The 20,488-nt window shown below is 38.6% G+C and overlaps 1 protein-coding gene and 1 pseudogene across 1 annotated transcript; both read right to left on the bottom strand.

Annotated features, from left to right (window-relative positions):
• Window positions 1-8,882: 8,882 nt before the first annotated feature.
• LOC137719821 (uncharacterized) lies at window positions 8,883-12,455 on the bottom strand (annotated as a pseudogene).
• A 4,524-nt stretch (window positions 12,456-16,979) lies between these two features.
• LOC137719432 (putative ripening-related protein 1) lies at window positions 16,980-17,549 on the bottom strand. Its single transcript, XM_068458470.1, has one exon. The coding sequence runs from the start codon at window positions 17,547-17,549 to the stop codon at window positions 16,980-16,982; it is 570 nt and encodes a 189-aa protein (XP_068314571.1).
• Between the last annotated feature and the right edge of the window lie 2,939 nt (window positions 17,550-20,488).

Genomic DNA, 20,488 nt, shown 5'->3' on the forward strand with positions numbered 1-20,488 from the left:
GAAGCTGCCATAAATCCCCATTTGGAAAAGCATAACCAAGTAAATTATCAAATTGGTTCTTATGAAAAAGTATGATGCTTTCATTATCTCCAATAAAAGAAAAACCATCCATTACAAACTTAGAAACTGAAAATAAATTCCTTCTCATAGAAGGTACATATATGACACTGTTCAAAGTTAAAATAAAACCAGAAGACAACTCTAATTTGATACTTCCAACAGACTCGACATCTACTTTTGTCCCATTTCCAACAAACACTTTGTAGGCTTCTCTACTTGGTTCCATCTGGCTTTTGAATCCCTGCAATGAATTAGTGATGTGGACAGTGCAACCAGTATCAAACCACCATAAATTTTGAGGTACAAAAACTAAATTTGATTCAACAGTAACAAAAACATCAACAATTTTGATACCTTTCTTAATCAACCAAGCCTTAAAACCAGCATAACTCTTCTAAGATGTTCAGTTGATTGACAAAAATGACATTTTTTGACACAATCTTTACTCACTTTCAGATTAGAGGAAAGAACATTTTTAGCAAAGACACCAAAGTTTTGAGCACCCTTTTTAGTTCCAGAAGAAGAACCTGCTTTGAATTTTACAGATTTGATTGGAAAGTTCCTAGCATTTCCAAATTTGTTGAATGCAGCAGCCTTCTTCCCTTTTCCCATATTCACAAGGTTGACAGTTTCTTCCTTGCCTTTCTTGAGCCTTTCTTCCTCTTGACAACAGATTGCAATCAGTTCATTAACACTCCAGGATTCCTTTTGTGTGTGGTAGTTGATTTTGACCTGTTCATATTCAGCTGATAGAGAACCAAGTGCCATGTGCACTAGAAATTGCTCAGAAATCGGCACATCCAAGTTGTTCAGCTTGTTGGTAATATTGACAAGCTTGAGTAGGTGTTCTCTGATGCTCCCAATCCCATCAAACTTGGTAGAAGTGAGAGAGGATAAATAAGGCCCTACCTCCACTTTATCTGACCTCTTGTATTTTTCCTCAATAACTATCAAATAATCCTTAGCCAAATCACATGAAGGTATGCCTCCTCTAATATGTTCCTCCATAGCATTCTGCATAATAAGCAGGGACATTTTATTTGCTGTTTCCCAATTTTCAAATGCATCTTTCTGTTCTTTTGTACTCTCGGTAGTCAAGGCATGTGGCTTAGGCTGCTTGAAAGCAATCGCAAACTCCAAAAGTCCCAGATTCATGTCAATTTGCTGCTTCCATGTTTTGAAGTTGTTCCTATTCAATTTCTCAATATTGATGAGATTCAGAATATTGAGACTTGAAAGTTGTTCAGAATTTCATAAGTGTTTGAATTTCATAATATCTATGACAAGAAAGTTGAACAAGCTTTCTCCATATTCAACTATAGAAACTGGTTACACCTTTGGGCAAGAAACCATTCTATATATTAAGATGAACATTCAAACATTTGCATAGCCAAGAATAAAGCACCAGAAATTATGTCAATCCACACCTTTAGGCAAGAAGAACAATACATAATCCAAGTTTTCCATTGCTCACTATACATTAGCTTATGACTAATCCCAGCAAAAACAACCCCTTTGGAGGCTAATTTTACTTGTTACAGTTCATAAACCATAATCTGGTTAAACGAAACTTGATTTCTTAAGAGCAAAATTTCAAATAAACCACTTTGGTAGCAAATTGAACATCTTAATGAAACCAACTGTTTGAACCCGATTTTACACTATCGGCCTGAGCAATCGAGACCGTAGAATGAGTAAAATTCTGAGCCATTGGATTGGAAGAAGGTTGAGATAATTGATTAATAATTTGTCTAGATAATATTATGATTTTAATAATCACAATGTTATCTGGCGAATTATTAAGAAAATTATTTCTAAAAATTTGGTGAGCCCATTTTAAGCATATTGGGGGATTATCTTCTAATAATTCAAGCACGGAGGAGTTCAAACAACATGTGTAGATATGGAAGAATCATAGCCACCAAGTATCTTGGCAGGATGCCAAGTATTTTAATTAAATGGGGTTAATGAAATTGCATGCATTATCACATCCAGGAAAAGGTGGGATTGCATGCAAGATGCAGAGTTAAAGTGGGACTGCATCACGTGGATTTTGAATGATGGTGATGGCGCAAATAGGATTGAATTGGAAGGTCAGGATGGAAAAGATGGGTTCAAGCTTTGGTTGAGGTGATTAGGCGTGGACTTATATGCATATGAGATAAAGTTTTCAGAGCTTTATTTAATTATAGTGATTATGATTGGGATAAGTGCGTGGTCAGCATCAACAAATAAGGACTCAGAGTCACAATGTAATTAGGATTGGTTTGCACGGCTTGGGTATTCAAGACTCTATAAATACAGTGCAACGGGCATCATTTAAAGGACCTTCAAATCAGCATACAATTGCCCTGCGCAAAACCTTTCAAACACCTTGAGATTTTTTCCTTTTCTTTTTCCTGCCGACATACCTTCAGTTTGGATAAACAGCACTGCTGCCTCAGAATCAGCCAACCAAGAAGCACTTTCAGTTTGGATAAACAGCACTGCGTCGAGGTCGACCGATTATCTATCCAAGTCTCGGTCGAGAAAGGTTTTCGAACCTTTGTTGGCAGAGGTCACCTTGCTAGCCTTCTCGGCATAGTTAGGTGTTACGAATTACATTGCTCGGCGTACTGGTCGCCGAGTGGTTTTATGATTGGATACTCACAAGTGAGTTTCAGGGTTCGGCATTCCGACGGCTGAACTACGTTTACCATCAAGACATACATCACGTTCGAGTACCTGTGCCCATACAGTTTGGTCTCGATTCGACGTGCTTATACTCTCACGAATATAATCACAGTGACCGAATCGGGCTCGGACGATCTGTGAACTCCGCAGAATTAGCAGCATTGTCTTCAGGCTGTAGAACCCAGAGACCGAGAGTGTTCCTTCCTCGGTCGCAATCACAAGATAGAGAAGTCAGCGACGCGCTCAAAGCTACATCAACAAATTTTACTCCTCGGCCAGGTTCAGCCGACGAGTTGGCACACCCCGCATTCGACCAAAGGATGTAGTTAGCTTATTAGTTACTCGGCCTGCGCGCCACGTAGGTTTTGTAATTTTTAGGGTCAACATTTTGGCACGCCCGGTGGGATCCAGTGCTAAAACTACGAAGTTCATATGATATATCAAGATTCCAATCTGGCTCAACGTAGCCCATTGTACGAGCGCCTAGAGGAATTGAAAAAATACAATGAAGAACGAAAAAGATCTTTGGAAGTGGAAAAAGTTCTTCGTGGCCATAAAGAGTTGCAAAAGTCATTCGCTTACATGTTGAGAATAAAAGCTCATGTTGCCCTGCAAGAGCAATGGGTAAATGAATACAGGGCTCGATTTAATGCCTGGCTAGATGGAAAATATTTTCCTTACGTTTTCGACTACAAATCAATTCCATTTGAGGAATGGTTGGTTGAAAAGACTGGGGGGCAATTTTCCGCTTCGGCCGTAATCAGACATCGGCCTAAGAAAATTGTTAATTTGGTCGAGGAACAAAGGCCACCTATTTTTTCGGTCGAGACTGAAAGTGTGGTAGGCCTAGAAGAAAATGTTCAAGTTTCTGAGCCAAAAATTGACTCAGAAAATGATTCTTTAGAGGAGTGTTCCAATGACGAACAATACCGATACACGACTTCGGACCATAAAACCACATCAATTGATATGGTAATTGGAGACATGGTTTTAGATGCCGAAACTACGCCAATCAATATGATTATTGGTGATAACACCGATATAGAGAAATCTCATTCGGCTATGCAAGCCGATGTAAAGAAAATGGGGGGCAGACATTATGGGCTTGCTCTCAATAAGCTTCTACTCAGTGAAATTTAAGCGGTGATGGCCTGATGCTTAGTGCAGTGTGCAATTTGTTTGAAATTTCAAGCCTAACCTTGGTTTTAAAGTTAGCTTACATCAGGATGCCGTGTGTGTATATATATATATATGCCACTTTTATATATAAATATGTATATATAGGCAGGCCAAGCTCCAGGAATGGTTTTCATCGTCTTCGACCCTAGTTCTACTTGGTCTCGGCCCCACTTTATCCTCGACCCCAGTTCTTCTCGGTCTCGTACCAATATACTTTCCAAGTGATGTAACTAAGTCTATGGAACTTTTGAAGGCGAAGAAACTGGAGAAAGGAATGGAATTTTAAACATTAGTTTGCCGAATACATTTTGTTCGGCGGTGGTTTCTCAACAAGTTCTCAGCTATATGTTTTTCATGGTCATTTGGCGGAATTACAAGTTTCAAAGCCATGTAGCCGAAGCTGGGAAAATTTTTGATACCTGTTGACAAATAAATTCCTGGACCATTCGGCTCCTCGGCCGATGTGACGAAAATAAAGGGGGCAACGACAGTGCGGCAATCCAAATATATATATATGGCCGGATTGGCCGAATATATATATATATACATAGGTTCTACACCCAATTCTTCTTGGCCTCGGCCTCGGCCCACTTTACAAAACTATATGGCCGAATACAATTCTTTGGCTGAATAAAAGAAAGTTTGGCCGAATACAATGGGATATATATATATATATATATATATAGGTTCTACACCCAATTCTTCTTGGCCTCGGCCTCGGCCCACTTTACAAAACTATATGGCCGAATTACAAGTTTCAAAGCCATGTAGCCGAAGCTGGGAAATTTTTTGATACCTGTTGACAAATAAATTCTTGGACCATTCGGCTCCTCGGCCGATGCGAAGAAAATAAAGGGGGCAACGACAGTGCGGCAATCCAAATATATATATATGGCCGGATTGGCCGAATATATATATATATATATATAGGTTCTACACCCAATTCTTCTTGGCCTCGGCCTCGGCCCACTTTACAAAACTATATGGCCGAATACAATTCTTTGGCTGAATAAAAGAAAGTTTGGCCGAATACAATGGGATATATATATATATATATATATAGGTTCTACACCCAATTCTTCTTGGCCTCGGCCTCGGCCCACTTTACAAAACTATATGGCCGAATATAAAAAATAAAATAAAAAAAACAAAAATTTTGGCCGAATGGTTTGTGTTCGCAGTTCCAAGACACAAATAGTGAGATGCTCATTCGGTTAATAAGAGGAGGTCGCTGAGACTGGCGTGGAGCCCATTGGTGGAGAACAAATGAATTTCCTCAAAGCCGAGTGATGGTGGTTTTGATGATGTGACTTTAACCCAATGCTTCTTGAACTCGGCTCATTTCTCTCGGCCCCATATGGTTTAGCCACTTTTATAAGTCACTAACATATATATACACGAACACACATGCCGAGCTCGGCGAGATGATGCTAGGCACAGGTTTGTTTTATGTGTGTGTGTTTGTGTGTATGTGTGTGTCTATATATATATATATATATATATGCTAAAGGCATGGCAGACAAATCATATCAGGCAGTCAACTACCTCTATATATATATATATATATATATCAGGCACTTGTACATATATATATATATATATAAATTCCGAGTACCATGAGAAGCAGTGGGCGAGAGCCTTCAGGACTTCGACCCTATTTGGTTTTTTTTTCGGCCAACTCGTCGAGGTTTATTTCGAGACTTGTCAGGCTATGGAGTGGATTTCTTGACCATATATTTCTTCGACTGCGCTAATTTCCTTAACCATTCGGCTTATGAGCCGAAGCTCAAGGAAATTGGGGGGCAATGTTTGAATCCGATTTTACACTATCGGCCTGAGCAATCGAGACCGTAGAATGAGTAAAATTCTGAGCCATTGGATTGGAAGAAGGTTGAGATAATTGATTAATAATTTGTCGAGATAATATTATGATTTTAATAATCACAATGTTATCTGGCGATTTATTAAGAAAATTATTTCTAAAAATTTGGTGAGCCCATTTTAAGCATATTGGGAGATTATCTTCTAATAATTCAAGCACGGAGGAGTTCAAACAACATGTGTAGATATGGAAGAATCATAGCCACCGAGTATCTTGGCAGGATGCCAAGTATTTTAATTAAATGGGGTTAATGAAATTGCATGCATTATCACATCCAGGAAAAGGTGGGATTGCATGCAAGATGCAGAGTTAAAGTGGGACTGCATCACGTGGATTTTGAATGATGGTGATGGCGCAAATAGGATTGAATTGGAAGGTCAGGATGGAAAAGATGGGTTCAAGCTTTGGTTGAGGTGATTAGGCGTGGACTTATATGCATATGAGATAAAGTTTTCAGAGCTTTATTTTATTATAGTGATTATGATTGGGATAAGTGCGTGGTCAGCATCAACAAATAAGTACTCAGAGTCACAATGTAATTAGGATTGGTTTGCACGGCTTGGGTATTCAAGACTCTATAAATACAGTGCAACGGGCATCATTCAAAGGACCTTCAAATCAGCATACAATTGCCCTGCGCAAAACCTCTCAAACACCTTGAGATTTTTTCCTTTTCTTTTTCCTGCCGACACACCTTCAGTTTGGATAAACAGCACTGTGGAAGCACCCGGCGAGCACCTTCAGTTTGGATAAACAGCACTGCTGCCGCAGAATCAGCCGACCAAGAAGCACCTTCAGTTTGGATAAACAGCACTGCGTCGAGGTCGACCGATTATCTATCCAAGTCTCGGTCGAGAAAGGTTTTCGAACCTTTGTTGGCAGAGGTCACCTTGCTAGCCTTCTCGGCATAGTTAGGTGTTACGAATTACATTGCTCGGCGTACTGGTCGCCGAGTGGTTTTATGATTGGATACTCACAAGTGAGTTTCAGGGTTCGGCATTCCGACGGCCGAACTACGTTTACCATCAAGACATACATCACGTTCGAGTACCTGTGCCCATACAGTTTGGTCTCGATTTGACGTGCTTATAATCACAGTAACCGAATCGGGCTCGGACGATCTGTGAACTCCGCAGAATTAGCAGCCTTGTCTTCAGGCTGTAGAACCCAGAGACCGAGAGTGTTCCTTCCTCGATCGCAATCGCAAGATAGAGAAGTCAGCGACGCGCTCAAAGCTACATCAACAAATTTTACTCCTCGGCCAGGCTCGGCCGACGAGTTGGCACGCCCCGCATTCGACCGAAGGACGTAGTTAGCTTATTAGTTACTCGGCCTGCGCGCCACGTAGGTTTTGTAATTTTTAGGGTCAACACCAACCCAGAATTCATATTTGTCAATCCAAGATATTGACAAAAACAAAAAATTTACAGAAGGCCATCAGACAAATCAATTCAACTAAATTTGATTTCCAATGAATTCTAATATGATTCAGACAAGGTTCACAACTATAACCATAATCGAAAACGAACTCAAAATAAACGATTACAGTAATAATTTTAAACAAAAGGTAAACTTTATCTGATTTAATTAGACAAGATTATAGAATTTTGATGAAATAATGATCGAAATGGGAGAAAACTAAATTAAGGTCCATACCTTTAATATAAGACGAAAAGTAGAGTTGATAAAATTGAGATCAATCTCAAATATCAAGATCAGAAAAGAAAAATTGAACAGCGCACCGCCATATAAGAATTGAAGAGAAGAAGTTCATCGTTATACCCAGAACAGCGGAAGAAAAGTGAAGTTTTATACCCAAAAGACAAACGGCAACGTTTCAGCTTTATATTCTTTAAGTCAAAATAATTGAGTTCATGATTTAACTGGTGGCTCTGATACCACATGTTGGTGTTTTTCAAATAAAGAATCTAAACCAATTAAATACAAGGAACTACAATTAACATCACAATCAAATACAGCATTGACTCTATAGAAACAATCTGTAAAACTTACTTGATGAATTCATAGTAAATGGTTCTTGAATTAGCCTTCTCCTCTCTGGCAATTGGTGTTCAGTTTCAATAGGGAAAACTTCTTAATGAACATAAGAGTGAGAGGAGAGACCAAATCCATATATATCCAACTCTTGACAGTTTCCTCGTATTAAGGAAAACTGTCATCCCATTATGTGAGTGGCGTCAACCACTCCCTCAGAGTTCTATTCCCAATAAATTTTGATATAAATAATTATATTATTTTTCTCCTAATACATGTATAATTCTATTTCTTATTTAATATAATACAGATAAAATGATGAACTCACACACATGGTAAAATCTTATATTCAACTCTTGAAAAATCGAAGACGATGAAGATCCAGATGATTTAGAGCCACCAAGATCCATGGCGTGAATCAGAACCTGAAGATACCCAGCGAACCCCACTTCAGAAAACCTTCCAGAAATGATTGTTGTTGTGGGTTTTGGCGATTTTGTTGCAGGTTCAGAGTTGGGTTTTGCAGAAAATGGGATTTTTTATCTCTTTAAAGAAAAAGATTGAAGCTTTGTTAGAGAAAAATTAATGGGGTTTTGGGGGTTTTATCACAGGTTTTATGCGGAGGAAGATGGAGAGGCCTCTCTCTCTCGGACTTCGGAGTAAAATCAACCCAGAAGTAAAAGAACGATCGCGAAAGCACCCAGAAATTTATTGAACATCTAATAAAATTTTTGAAAGAACCTAAGCTAGAAACAGATGAAAAATAATGGGAAGTGGAACCACCAGAATCAATAGCATGAGCCTGGTGGCTCTGATACCATGTTAACTACATTGTAATGTTTGAGACTTGAAGAGAAAATCAACAAGAAAGATGAAGAGAACAAAGATGAACACAAAGAGTTTTAGAGAGAGAATTATGACTTATATTAACTGAAAGAATGAAGATTACACACTTTGTTTTTATACTACTAAGCCTAACAATTCTAACCAAATACTAACAAACTTGCTAACTATATTTCTAACTTGCACCCTTAATAAAAACAACCAATGCAACAAGCTAGACTGATCGCACTAAGGTAAGTTATAAATTAAATTAAGTATCGGACCATGTGATATCTAGGCCACCCCAGTTGTCCTTGGGCACGCCCAAGGCATCCCAGACAGCCTTTGAGGCATCAACAATGTTGTTCGGGCAAGGCGGTTGATAACCATGGTCAGCATCACATCCTTCAGTAGAGTCACACTCATCAACGACCATTGCCACCAGACTCCTCCCATTAGCACTTCTGGTAATGTTGCGGAGGCATCTTCCTCCATTGTTATACCAGCCAGTGGACAATGCCACAACAGGTATTTTGTCATTGTGGTATTTGTTGTCACATTCTGATGGACCGCCACCATCTCCACCTTTCTCGAAACTGTTAAGAGTGAGCTAGGCCTTGGTGCTCCCGGACAATGTTGGTGAACATGTATATGTTGGGCACATTCTGCCTGCTACACAACAGTCAGAGTCATTCTCCTGGTTGCATTGTCCAGGAGGGGGCTTCCTTCCTCTAATTCTGCCGCTTGGACGACATTGCTGAGCTTTAGTGACCAAGCAAATTGTTGAAAGGAGAATGATTAGAAGGACAAGTGAACCATTTGAGAAAATTGCGAAGCTCTTCATTTTTCTGAATGTTTTTATGAATTGGGATATGTTTGATGCCTAAAAGCAATTGAGGGTGGCATGTAATATATATATATATATATAGCTGTATACCTGGAAAAAATAACAATCAACATTCAATAAATATTTTGCTATGCAAGCTGTTGCTGTACACTCCATCAACGTCACGGAGAAGTCCACTGCTTGGAGAAATTTTTAGTTGTGATGGGAACACGGATGGTACATTATGTGTTTTTATGCAAGTGGCGGAAAATTTTAATTTTTAATTTATTAACATTTTAACATACATAACCTACCATTTATATAGAAATACGTAATGTACCATCTTGTGTGACGTTACACTAAAAAATTTCTCTACTACCTGAATCATCTTGAAAATAAATCCTTCCCAATTATACTAAGCGCCAAAATCTTAATTAATTAAAGATAATCCATATTATTATATCCCCCCAATGGGACATACAGAGAGTGACATTAATTACCAATTCGTAAAAAATGTTACCATGAACTGTTTCTCGGAATACAAAGATGTCCAGTCTACTTACTCAAGAATTTTTCATAGTTTTCTCTGTAATAATCAATCCAACGGCATAGGGAATCTATAGTTGATTTTCCATTCAAGGATAGCAAGGTTAGGACTCATTAACGTGACTTAATCCAAATTGGGCCGCTAGCGTGATATCGTCTTACTTTAAGGAGCTAGTAACTCATAAGCAATTACAGGCATGTTAATTATATAACACTATGATGGTGAATAATCAAAGTTTGGAACGCAGCAGACCGTGACATCTCCACCGGTACTAGAAGGATCATCTTGATTCGTGATTGCAAATATGGTACCATCTTCTGAACAGTTGAATGCCATCTCCTGTGAATTTTAGTACCAATGAAAATGGTTTTTGTATTATAAAGTTCCAAGTTAATAGGTCTCTTATTTAGCTTGGTTAGGCTCATTTTTCGTCTATTTTTTATAACTGTTTTTGAACATCTTAAGAAATATTTTTATGATAAAGGGTTTTTCTAGTACAGGAATCAACCAAGTTCATCTGGATAAATTCAAATTAGGGGCATAACAGTAAAAATAAAAATGATGCTTGTACGTGTTGCGACAATAAGTCCCTTTTGGAGATTTTCGATTAATTAGTAAACCTTGATTTAGATTTTTTTTGTAAAATTATTATTATTAAGAGAATGGGAAGGGTTCGAAACTATTACAATAACTTAGGAAAGGGGGAAGTTTTCAACCCGGGATGCATGGGTAGAAAACTAACATCTTAGTCATTAGGATATTAGACCACATGCTTAACTTAGATTTTACATTCCTGTCTTTAGTGAGGATTACTGAGATTCCTCTATAAAAAAAATTTGGTAATATGGGGAGTGGTCAAATCTTTTATAAGCTCTTTCAAGATATCTCCTTTCACCAATTTGGAACTCTTTTAACATTACAGTTTCACACACTCCCTCATGTGTGACGAACTTTCATGCTAAACACGTGAATAACACGAATTGATGTGGAAAAGTGTGGTTGTTGGGCTTCACACGTGGACCAACCTACTCTGATACCATGAAAAAAGTTGGAGTCATCGTAAAACTAATTGACAATATATGGAGTAACCCAACTTACTTATAAGCCCAAGCAAGGTTCCTCCATCCATCAATGTGAGATTCATTCTCAATACGTCCCCTCACATGTGGCGTATTTTCAAGCCTAACATGTGGACAATACAATGGGGTGTTGTGGAGCGCGTGTGGCCATTTGGCTTCACACGTGGCATAGCATGCTCTGATACCATGAAAAAATTGGGGTTCTACCATAAAACCAATTATCAGTATGAGGAATACTCCAACCTCTTATAAAGTTCTCATAAAATTTCTCCACCAATGTAAGACTTTTTACTTTCACACTCTCACTTTGTTTTTAACTTGTTGTGATAAGAAGACAGGTATGCCCTGACACCAAAGGAAGAATAGCCAAAAAGACAGCTGCTTGAAGGTATGAGATAAGACCTAGATAACGAACTAGAACAAAACAGAAGTCGAGTGATATGTATATGATTATGTAATATTACTTTATAATTTACACTAGACAAAGTATAAGAAAAACAAGTTTAAATATATTGACTTCTTAAATAGTATAGTACTTGTAACATATTATAGAACACAATCCACAACGATCATATACGCAAAGCAAGACGGAAATTAATTAATGTAACTAAGCTTCGGACCAAGTGATATCTAGGCCACCCCATTGGTCTTCAGGCACACCCAAGGCTTTCCAAACAGCTTTTGAGGCATCAACAATGTTGTTAGGACAAGGAGGCTGGTAATCATGATCTGCATCACATCCCTCAGTAGAGTCACATTCATCCACCACCATGGCCAACACGCTACGTCCGTTACCATTAATTCTGATTTGTTTATGGCACCTATCTCCGTTGCTATACCATCCGGTGGACAGTGCCACAACTGGTGTGTTGTCATTGTGGTATTGGTTGTCACATTCTGATGGACCGCCACCATCTCCACCTTTCTCGAAACTGTTAAGGGTGAGGGTGGCCTTGGTGCTCCCAGACAATGGCGGTGAACATGTGTAGGTTGGGTACATTTTGCCCGGCTTACAACAATCAGAATCATTTTCCTGGTTGCATTGTCCAGGAGGGGCCTTCCTTCCTCTGATTTTGCCGCTTGGACGACATTGTTGAGCTTCAGCGACCAAACAAATTGCCGAAAGAAGAATTACTAGTAGGACAATGGACTCTTTGGAAATGAAACTCTTCATTTTCTCTGTTTCTCTCTATCTCTCTAGTTGTGCTCTTGTGGTGAATATGCTTGGTTTGATGCATAAAAGAAATTGTGGGTGGGTATATATAGGAACTTTCGAACCATGTTATCTTTGGATGTTTGCTGAATATTGACAAAATTAAATTCTGACACTGAAGAAAACTAATTAGTTTCTTTGCCAGAACGCAATTCAACGTAGTAATATACATACACACTCCATTAACGGAACGGCAACGTAAAAATAATTTTGAAAGAACACACTACTTAAGTATTCAAATTTTCTAATTCCTATTTCATTATGTGCATTTTCTAAAAATAAAAGTTTTAGGTTTAAATTTCAGAATTCTTGGTTAATCTCAAATGCACTCGGAATTCTTTAATTCTTATTGGAGGAGAATGTTTAGAGAACAAAATAGCACTACTAGCCTACTTGGAAACAAATCTGAAACAAACCTTCAGTCCACGAGATAGGAAACTAACTTAGAAATTGTTGGAACCAAATTAGAGCACCTCCGTGAACGGTGGTTGAGCACAAATCCAAGTAAACTTGGGCAACCTACAAGATAGTAAACAACAGTAAGCAAGCCTAAGACCGGGGGATAGGGAGTGTGTCCCAGCCAAAGGCTCTTCAACGGTCAAGTTAGTGAATGACTTTAGACTCAAAGCAGTGGGCAAGAGAATTGAAGTGTTTATTAGATTGTGTTATCATAGATGAACCCTAGATGAATGTATTTATACCAGGGGAAGAGAGACATTTTTTAGATATTGCACCCTCGTAGGCGTTATGATTACTTGCAGCGCACACCAATCCCTAGGTTGTAGGAACTCCAAGACTTAAGGATTTGATTGTGTCTATATCTAGGTCAAATCGCGTGCCTTTTGGAACAAGCATGGTCATCCAGCAAAGTCGCTAGGACTCCACCTAGTCCCCCGAAGTTGAGTGATGATGGTATCGCAAGTGTTCTAAAAATCGGCCTAGGCGGCTGCCTAGGCACTGGGTGGCGAAGCTCCAACCCGATTTAGACCAAAACGTTCAATTAGGCGGGGAAGACTTAGGCGGCCGCCTAAGCGGCGCTAGGCGGTTATTTAGGCAGTTTGAGTCTCGCTGCAATTCTCCTTCAGCATTCTACCTAGCTAACTTTTGGCTTTGAAGCGGCTGCGCTTTCAATCTTGAGTGGGCTATCTTGGACTCCGTACCTAAGACCCCGTAATGATGATGTGTCCTGTCTGTTGCATAAACATAAAAAATGAGAATTCTCCTTCAGCATTCTACCCCTAAAGACACAACAATCGAGTTTGTTGATCTCAAGGCAAACTAGTTCGTATTCAACGGTAAGATGATTTGAAATATCTTCTTTAAATATCTGTCGTACCACTGCCTTCATTCTCTTCCTGAATTCCCAAATCTCCTTTATCATCTAAAGAGCACTTCAATTTTACATTTGTCATTGTTAGCCTTCTTGTATTCAAACGAAATCGCGGTTGCCAGTCCTTTTGCCCAACCTGCTCAACCTGCTATTCTGGTTAACCCCGAAGCCCCATGGTCAAGGTTTGCAACAAGGGTGAGGAAGAAGCTTTTCTCGCAGTCACAACCACCTTCTCAACGAGCGTCGTGCCTGGTGGGAAGATAGTGATAATGTAACGGCCAAACTTCCCCCACCTATTGATCCCTTCGTCCTTGCACTAAGATCCATCCTTGTTACCTCGATTGGTGTTGAGATTCCCCTTGTCGGCGCTGTGGAAGGAGATCCTCACGCATTTCCAAATTGGTATATGCAATCTCACTCATACTTTCATCCGCATTATACTCTGCTTCGAACGCCTGAAAGAATGGTATCACATCGAACTGGGCTTATCTGAATTTCTCGTTCTCTACACATTCCGGTGAAGCACTAATACTCGTTACTTCTTGGTCATGATAAAGATTGGTATGCAGACGTTCTCTTGGTAAAGGGAAACTGGGAGGATGTTATATCCGAACCGAGAGTTCCCTGTAAGCCGGGAAAAGACATCGATTGCATAATAGATGATCAAAATCTCTAACAATGCCGCCTTGAATTCATTGACAGGGCCTTTAAAATCATTCTTACTCCGCAGGAGCTGGAAACGGCTCAGTGCGTCGGGGAGAAAGTGCCTGGGAAAGACGGCATATCGTCTCAAGCCTCCTTTGTTGTTGGTAGTCGAATAAGATACCCAATTAGATTGGGTTCAACAGAGTTAATCAGTCATCCTTTCACGATGCCATTCTCCGTTCGCCATTTATTAAAGGCCGGGTCAGTCGTAGGGGTTATGGATTGCTTCCAAAAAAATATCCCAATTTGTCTTTACCAACGACAAACATTTCGAAAATTTAGAACCAGACTCTATAATTAGCACAGTTGAGCTTGATGGAAATCAGCTCAGCAAATGTATCGTGGTGAACAGATTGTTCACCACATAGGGTATCATCATCGGGGTTAGGACAAGTCAGTAGTAGGAGTCATAGTAGGGATAAATTCAGGTAGATTAGGGTTGACATAATCGGTGGTGTTTCCACCACTAGGGGTAGATTTTCTGTCGAAGCTTTTTTAGGATTTTTTATCTTCATTTTCAAATGGGAACAGGTAAAGCAAAAATCCTCAGATCTCTATTATGAGACTATGCTAAATTTAGGTTATAGAATTCTTCAATGTATTCTTCTTACTTAGGAGGCAAGACATATAATACAACTTTAACTTACATGGCATATTAAGGGCTGATTTGAGATTGTAGTGCTTTTAAAAAAAAAAGTAGCTTATTAAAAGGGAAGTATTATTGGCACTCCAAAAATCTCATTTTACACTCCTCACTAGTGTAGTTTTCTTTCCTAATATAGAAAGTTTGAAGTGTAGAATGAGATTTTTGGAGTGTTAATAACAATGCCCTAAAAAATCTGGAACATTAAATGTGTCTGGTAAGCAAAAAAAAAAAAAAAAAAACCGGTTTTAATGACACTAGCTAGAAAAATATAGAAAAACAGAAACACAGTCTATCATTCTTCTAAAAAAGTTTTTTTTTTTTTCAAAGCATACTGATCAGTGCCAATTTAATGAACTTTTCAAATGGCAAGTCTACCCCCACATATTTTATAAAATTATAATATTTACCCGTACAATATTGTCTTGTCACTTACTATATCACTTTAAATATCATAACATTTTTAGTCATTTAACATAGTCACATCAATTTATATAAAAGTTTGCCAAATACTCTGATATTGCCTTTTTTTTCTTTTGGTAAAAACATTTTTTTTCAAAAAAAAGTTTACTAAACACTTAACAATTTTATTTTATAACTGTTTATTCTTACAGCACAGCAGAAGTAGTTTTATTTATTTTTTATTTTTTTAAAGCACAACAATATCAAATTAGCCCTAAGTCTACCCTAATTAGAAGAAAACAATTAGGAAGCAAATCCAACTAATTACACCGAGAATGTTAAACTCACGCCAAAATGTTGGTATACCACGGGTCCAACCCTGATGAAGGATGGCATGGAATCTCTACAAGTATTTAGTGAACTAATGATGCATTGGAGAATACTACATTCAAAGGATGTAATGGTTGGTTCATTTACCTTATACATTGGAACTGCAAATGGCATTAACGAAATGGATAATGCTAGGAGACCAAATTTTTAAACTAAATTTGCAAACCAAATGATGTGTCACAAATAAGAAATAAGCACGTTAATTAACACTTGAGTAATAATCCAATTATCATTAACATCATTTGGTTTACAAAATTTAGTTTAAAAATTTGGTCTCCCTAGTATTACTCTAACCAATCATAGGAATTCTGTGTGGTGCATAAATAAATGGAGTTCCAATGCTAGTGCATTGAATGGTATTGTTTCGACTTCCAGTGATAGTGTGGAGTTAATTCTTGGACTCATTATGATGTTTCATCCATGCATATAAATAGGAGTAGCATTTCACCATTGTGAATCATCCCAAAAAGCAAGCATACCACTCCAAGTGAGAAAGTGAGAGTTTCTAAGTGTTGTTCCACTCCAAGGTTGAGAGGGAGAGTGTTCAACCACAAATTGTGTCAGTGAATGTTATACATTCTTGTATTCATTAAGCCTTGTCTTCGGCTTGGTAAGATGTTTATTGTTGTACTCATTATTTTGATATAGTGGAAGGTTGGTTGCTGCCCAATGGACATAAGCACAAATGCCTAACCATGTAAATTCTTGGTGTCTATCTTTCTACATCATGTTTTCTCTAACATGTAGTTCTGTCAAACAGTTATAGAATAAATAGTATAGGAGACATGTGAAACCCCATCCCGAATTATGCAAGTTCCTGAATCTCGATAGTCCTAAATGAGTAAACTTCATATACATAAACCTGTAGGAAGATTATTAGCGTACGTAACTGAATTTTTTAGCCAATAAAGCAACCTTACTAATATATCATTGAAGTTCATTATAAGATATTGGTTTACTTTGAACATGTAGGTTAACATTTCAAGCAGCTCATCTCTATATGATGAGAAAAAATAGAAAACAGAGAAGTCCATGTTTAACATTGTTTTATAACTTCACATAAACAAAATAAGATGATAGAAGATTCAGTACATGTGCTCACATAAACCAAAGTCAATGCTCTATATTGACTTCTATAATATACACATAACATATATATATATATATATATGTTAGAGAATACATTCCATAAACATAAACAAGACGCAACATGATAGATTAAACCCAATGTAACTAAGCGTCGGACCATGTAATATCTAGGCCACCCCAGCTGTCCTCCGACACGCCTAAGGCTTTCCAGACAGCCTTTGAGGCATCAACAATGTTGTTAGGACAAGGAGGTTGATAGTCATGGTCAGCATCACATCCCTCAGTAGAGTCACACTCATCCACCACCATGGCCACCACACTGCGCCCGTTGCCATTAATTCTGATGTGGTTATGGCACCTATCTCCGTTGCTGTACCACCCAGTCGACAATGCCACTACTGGTGTGTTGTCATTGTGGTATTGATTATCACATTCTGATGGACCACCGCCATCTCCACCTTTCTCGAAACTGTTAAGAGTGAGGTAGGCCTTGGTGCTCCCACCAGACAACGGCGGTGAACATGTGTAGGTTGGGTACATTTTGCCAGCCTTACAACAATCAGAGTCATTTTCCTTGTTGCATTGTCCTGGAGGGGCCTTCCTTCCTCTAATTTTGCCGCTTGGACGACATTGTTGAGCCTCAGTGACTAAGCAAATTGCTGAAAGGAAAATGACTAACAAGACGATAGACCTCTTTGAGAAAAAGCTCTTCATTTTTCTTTATTTTTCTGTCCCTAGCTCTAGTTATGGTAGCGAGTTCTTGTGTGGGATGCCTGATGCATAAAAGCAATTTGGGGTGGTATATATAGCAAACTACTCACCAGAAAATACTAATCACTTGTCAACAAATCTTTTGGAATGCAATTTTATATTACATTCCATCTGCATTACGCCAACGGCCTAAATCATTTTTTTAAGTAAGGGTAAATCTACTGTCCTACTACTAAACTATGCCACGATATACTCGAAACAAAAATTTATGCTAAGGATCAAAATCATAAACTTCCAGTGGAATTTTGTGGTTTATATGCGAAAGAGTTGATCCTTATATTGGCCTTACAAGTCACTGCCCTGGACAGTCCAACAGCGATTTGTTTGAACTTCAAACAGGAAGCGACCACATTTAGTAGGGAACGTTATTGACACTTCAAAAATCTCATTCTACACTTCAAACTTTCTATATTTGGATAGAAAAATACATTTGTGAGGAGTGTAGAATAAGATTTTTGGATTGTCAATAACACTTCCCTTTTAGTATACATAAAATACGCAATTTTAACCCCAAGTTAGTCATACTGTGTATAATATAAACTTGCAAATCAAATATTTGTACTCACAGACTGCAGGCCGTGACAGCAATCTCGGTGACTTTTAACATGGTGCGATCTTTCGAACATTGTAGTCTTGCCAGCTAGTGTTGTTTCCAAGCTCTTGTTTGGGTTGAAAATAAACACTGGGCCCAAGTCCCGACCCAATTCCTGCATAGAACCACTAGAGGCTTGTTGGGTATTTAATTTTTGTACAAATAAACAGTATTGGCCCAATATTTAGAAATGATTATGACATGACAGCTAAGGACCGCAAACCTACTATTGATCAGGCTAGGGGTAATACATTAAGCGACCCGGGTGGTTTCGGGATCACCTGGAAACCCAGATAAGTGGATGTGAGGACCTCTTAGGACTATCCAAATTTGGGAACGTGGTGGAGGAGAAGGTTCTCCAAATGATTAATAAAGAAGAAGAAGGTTATTCTGTTTTTTGAAATACTTGGCCAAAACGACATCGTATTGAGTCAAGTTATTTAAAACAAAATAATTAAAAACAAGTATTCTTATTAACCTATGCGAGGGAGATCTTTTTTAATTAGGGGAAAAAAACAACAAGTGTCTATTACTTTTCCTCCTACATACCCAAGATCTCCATGTTTCGAACTGTCTAAATTAATCATATAGGATGTTAAAATTGATGCATAGTGGATGGAAAATTTAGATTCATAATAGATTATATACTCTTATTTTGTTATGATTGTTTGAAATTGTTTGGATCATATGTTAATTAGTTCATACATATTCTTTTAGCTTCATGAATTGATATGGTTTTTAGTGTTGACTAATTGACATGTGTAAAAATTAGAAATATGAAACAATATTACAACCGAATATCACCATTATGGAGCAAAAAATAATCATAAGGCAATATGTGGATTTTTGGATAAAAGAGGACAAAAATACCCTTGAGGCATACCGGGATTCCTACGCACGAGCAGCAGACAATCATTACTCAACCAAGTCAAAAGTGCCCAAAATAGGTAAACAATTCAAAACCTATTTCATCCACCCTCATCAAATCCTCTCCACAAGGTAACCCCCAAAACATTCCTTTTAAATTATGTTAATTGGCTAATTAATGGATTTATTACCTAATTAATCTATTAATGGCCAATTAAATTACCAATTTTACCCCAAATACACAAGGGCCGGTCACCTTCTCTCCCAAGGGGACCGGCCATGCACTATATATTCAACCTCATTTCCTCTAAAAACCTAGGTATTCACTCTTGCTAAAATTCTCCAAAATTCTCGAACACTTTTCTCTCAAAATTCTAACTTTGGCATCGGAGGGCGTGTGAGGTTCTTGGCTTTGACCTAAGGTGTTATTTGTTTTGTAGGTGCAATTTTGTCCAAGATCAAGGAGGAAGAAATTTGCATCCACAAATTGGTGCTTTTATTGAGAGTTGAGTCCCACACTCGTAGAAGACTCTCGCATCCAAGGTTTTTCTATTTTCTTGTCCATTTGTAGATTTTTCATACATTCTTACTTTTAGAATTTTTTTATTTACAAAAATTCTTTGATAAAACGTAAAAGAGAAGTACAATGTCTAGAAATTTAGAAAATTCAACAAGTGAAAATTCCAATATTTAAGAGATGGGACTACGGCGATCCATAAGGCTAATTGTGACAATAAGTGGAGTGGCACCACTACCACAAGTTTCTATCACAGGAACCACCACAATAGCCACCTGTGGCGAGGTCCATGGTGTCACCACCATGACAGCACCAAGGCCATGGCCAAGAGATGTCACTCTAATCCCAAGCCTCGCACCTACGTGCGCCACACGTTGAGCAGCCCACTTCTGTGGCCTAGCCTGCTTCTTCCCGTAGCCCATTCTCGTGGCCCAGCCTACTCCCGTGGCTCAGCCTGCTCCCGCCGAGCAGCCTACTCCCGCAGCCCAGTTTGCTTCTGTGGCTTTCCAAGTAGCTTAAATCGATCTAAGATTAGTTTAACCGTCCTAGCTTCAAATTTCCGGACCGACGATTAAAATGGAAGCATTTTCACCGCATTTTTCTGCGGATTTGACATTTCCCAACTCAAATCTCGCTCCCAGAGTCTACCACACTTCCACTACTCAAGGAGACACATTCTTTTCAAGCTATTCCAACCCAGACGAGGTGTCCCGAAGTAGGACAAGGGCAGACAAAGAACCTCTCCAGTAACGTCCTGGCAAGCAGCCACTCGACCAGCCATAAACCGAGCGTTTGGGCAATGTACACTCCCGATTAGGCCCCCGAGATAGTGTATGTTCCCGTTTTAGCAAGTGGATGAGTGTGCACTCTCGACTAAGCCTACGAACGAGCGTACATTCATGGTTG

Source organism: Pyrus communis, chromosome 16, assembly GCF_963583255.1.
Source record: "Pyrus communis chromosome 16, drPyrComm1.1, whole genome shotgun sequence".
Lineage (NCBI taxonomy): Eukaryota > Viridiplantae > Streptophyta > Magnoliopsida > Rosales > Rosaceae > Pyrus > Pyrus communis.

Excerpts from the sequence above, each read along its gene's own strand:
- LOC137719432 (XM_068458470.1), bottom strand. The coding sequence starts at position 17,549 with ATGAAGAGCTTTTTCTCAAAGAGGTCTATCGTCTTGTTAGTCATTTTC.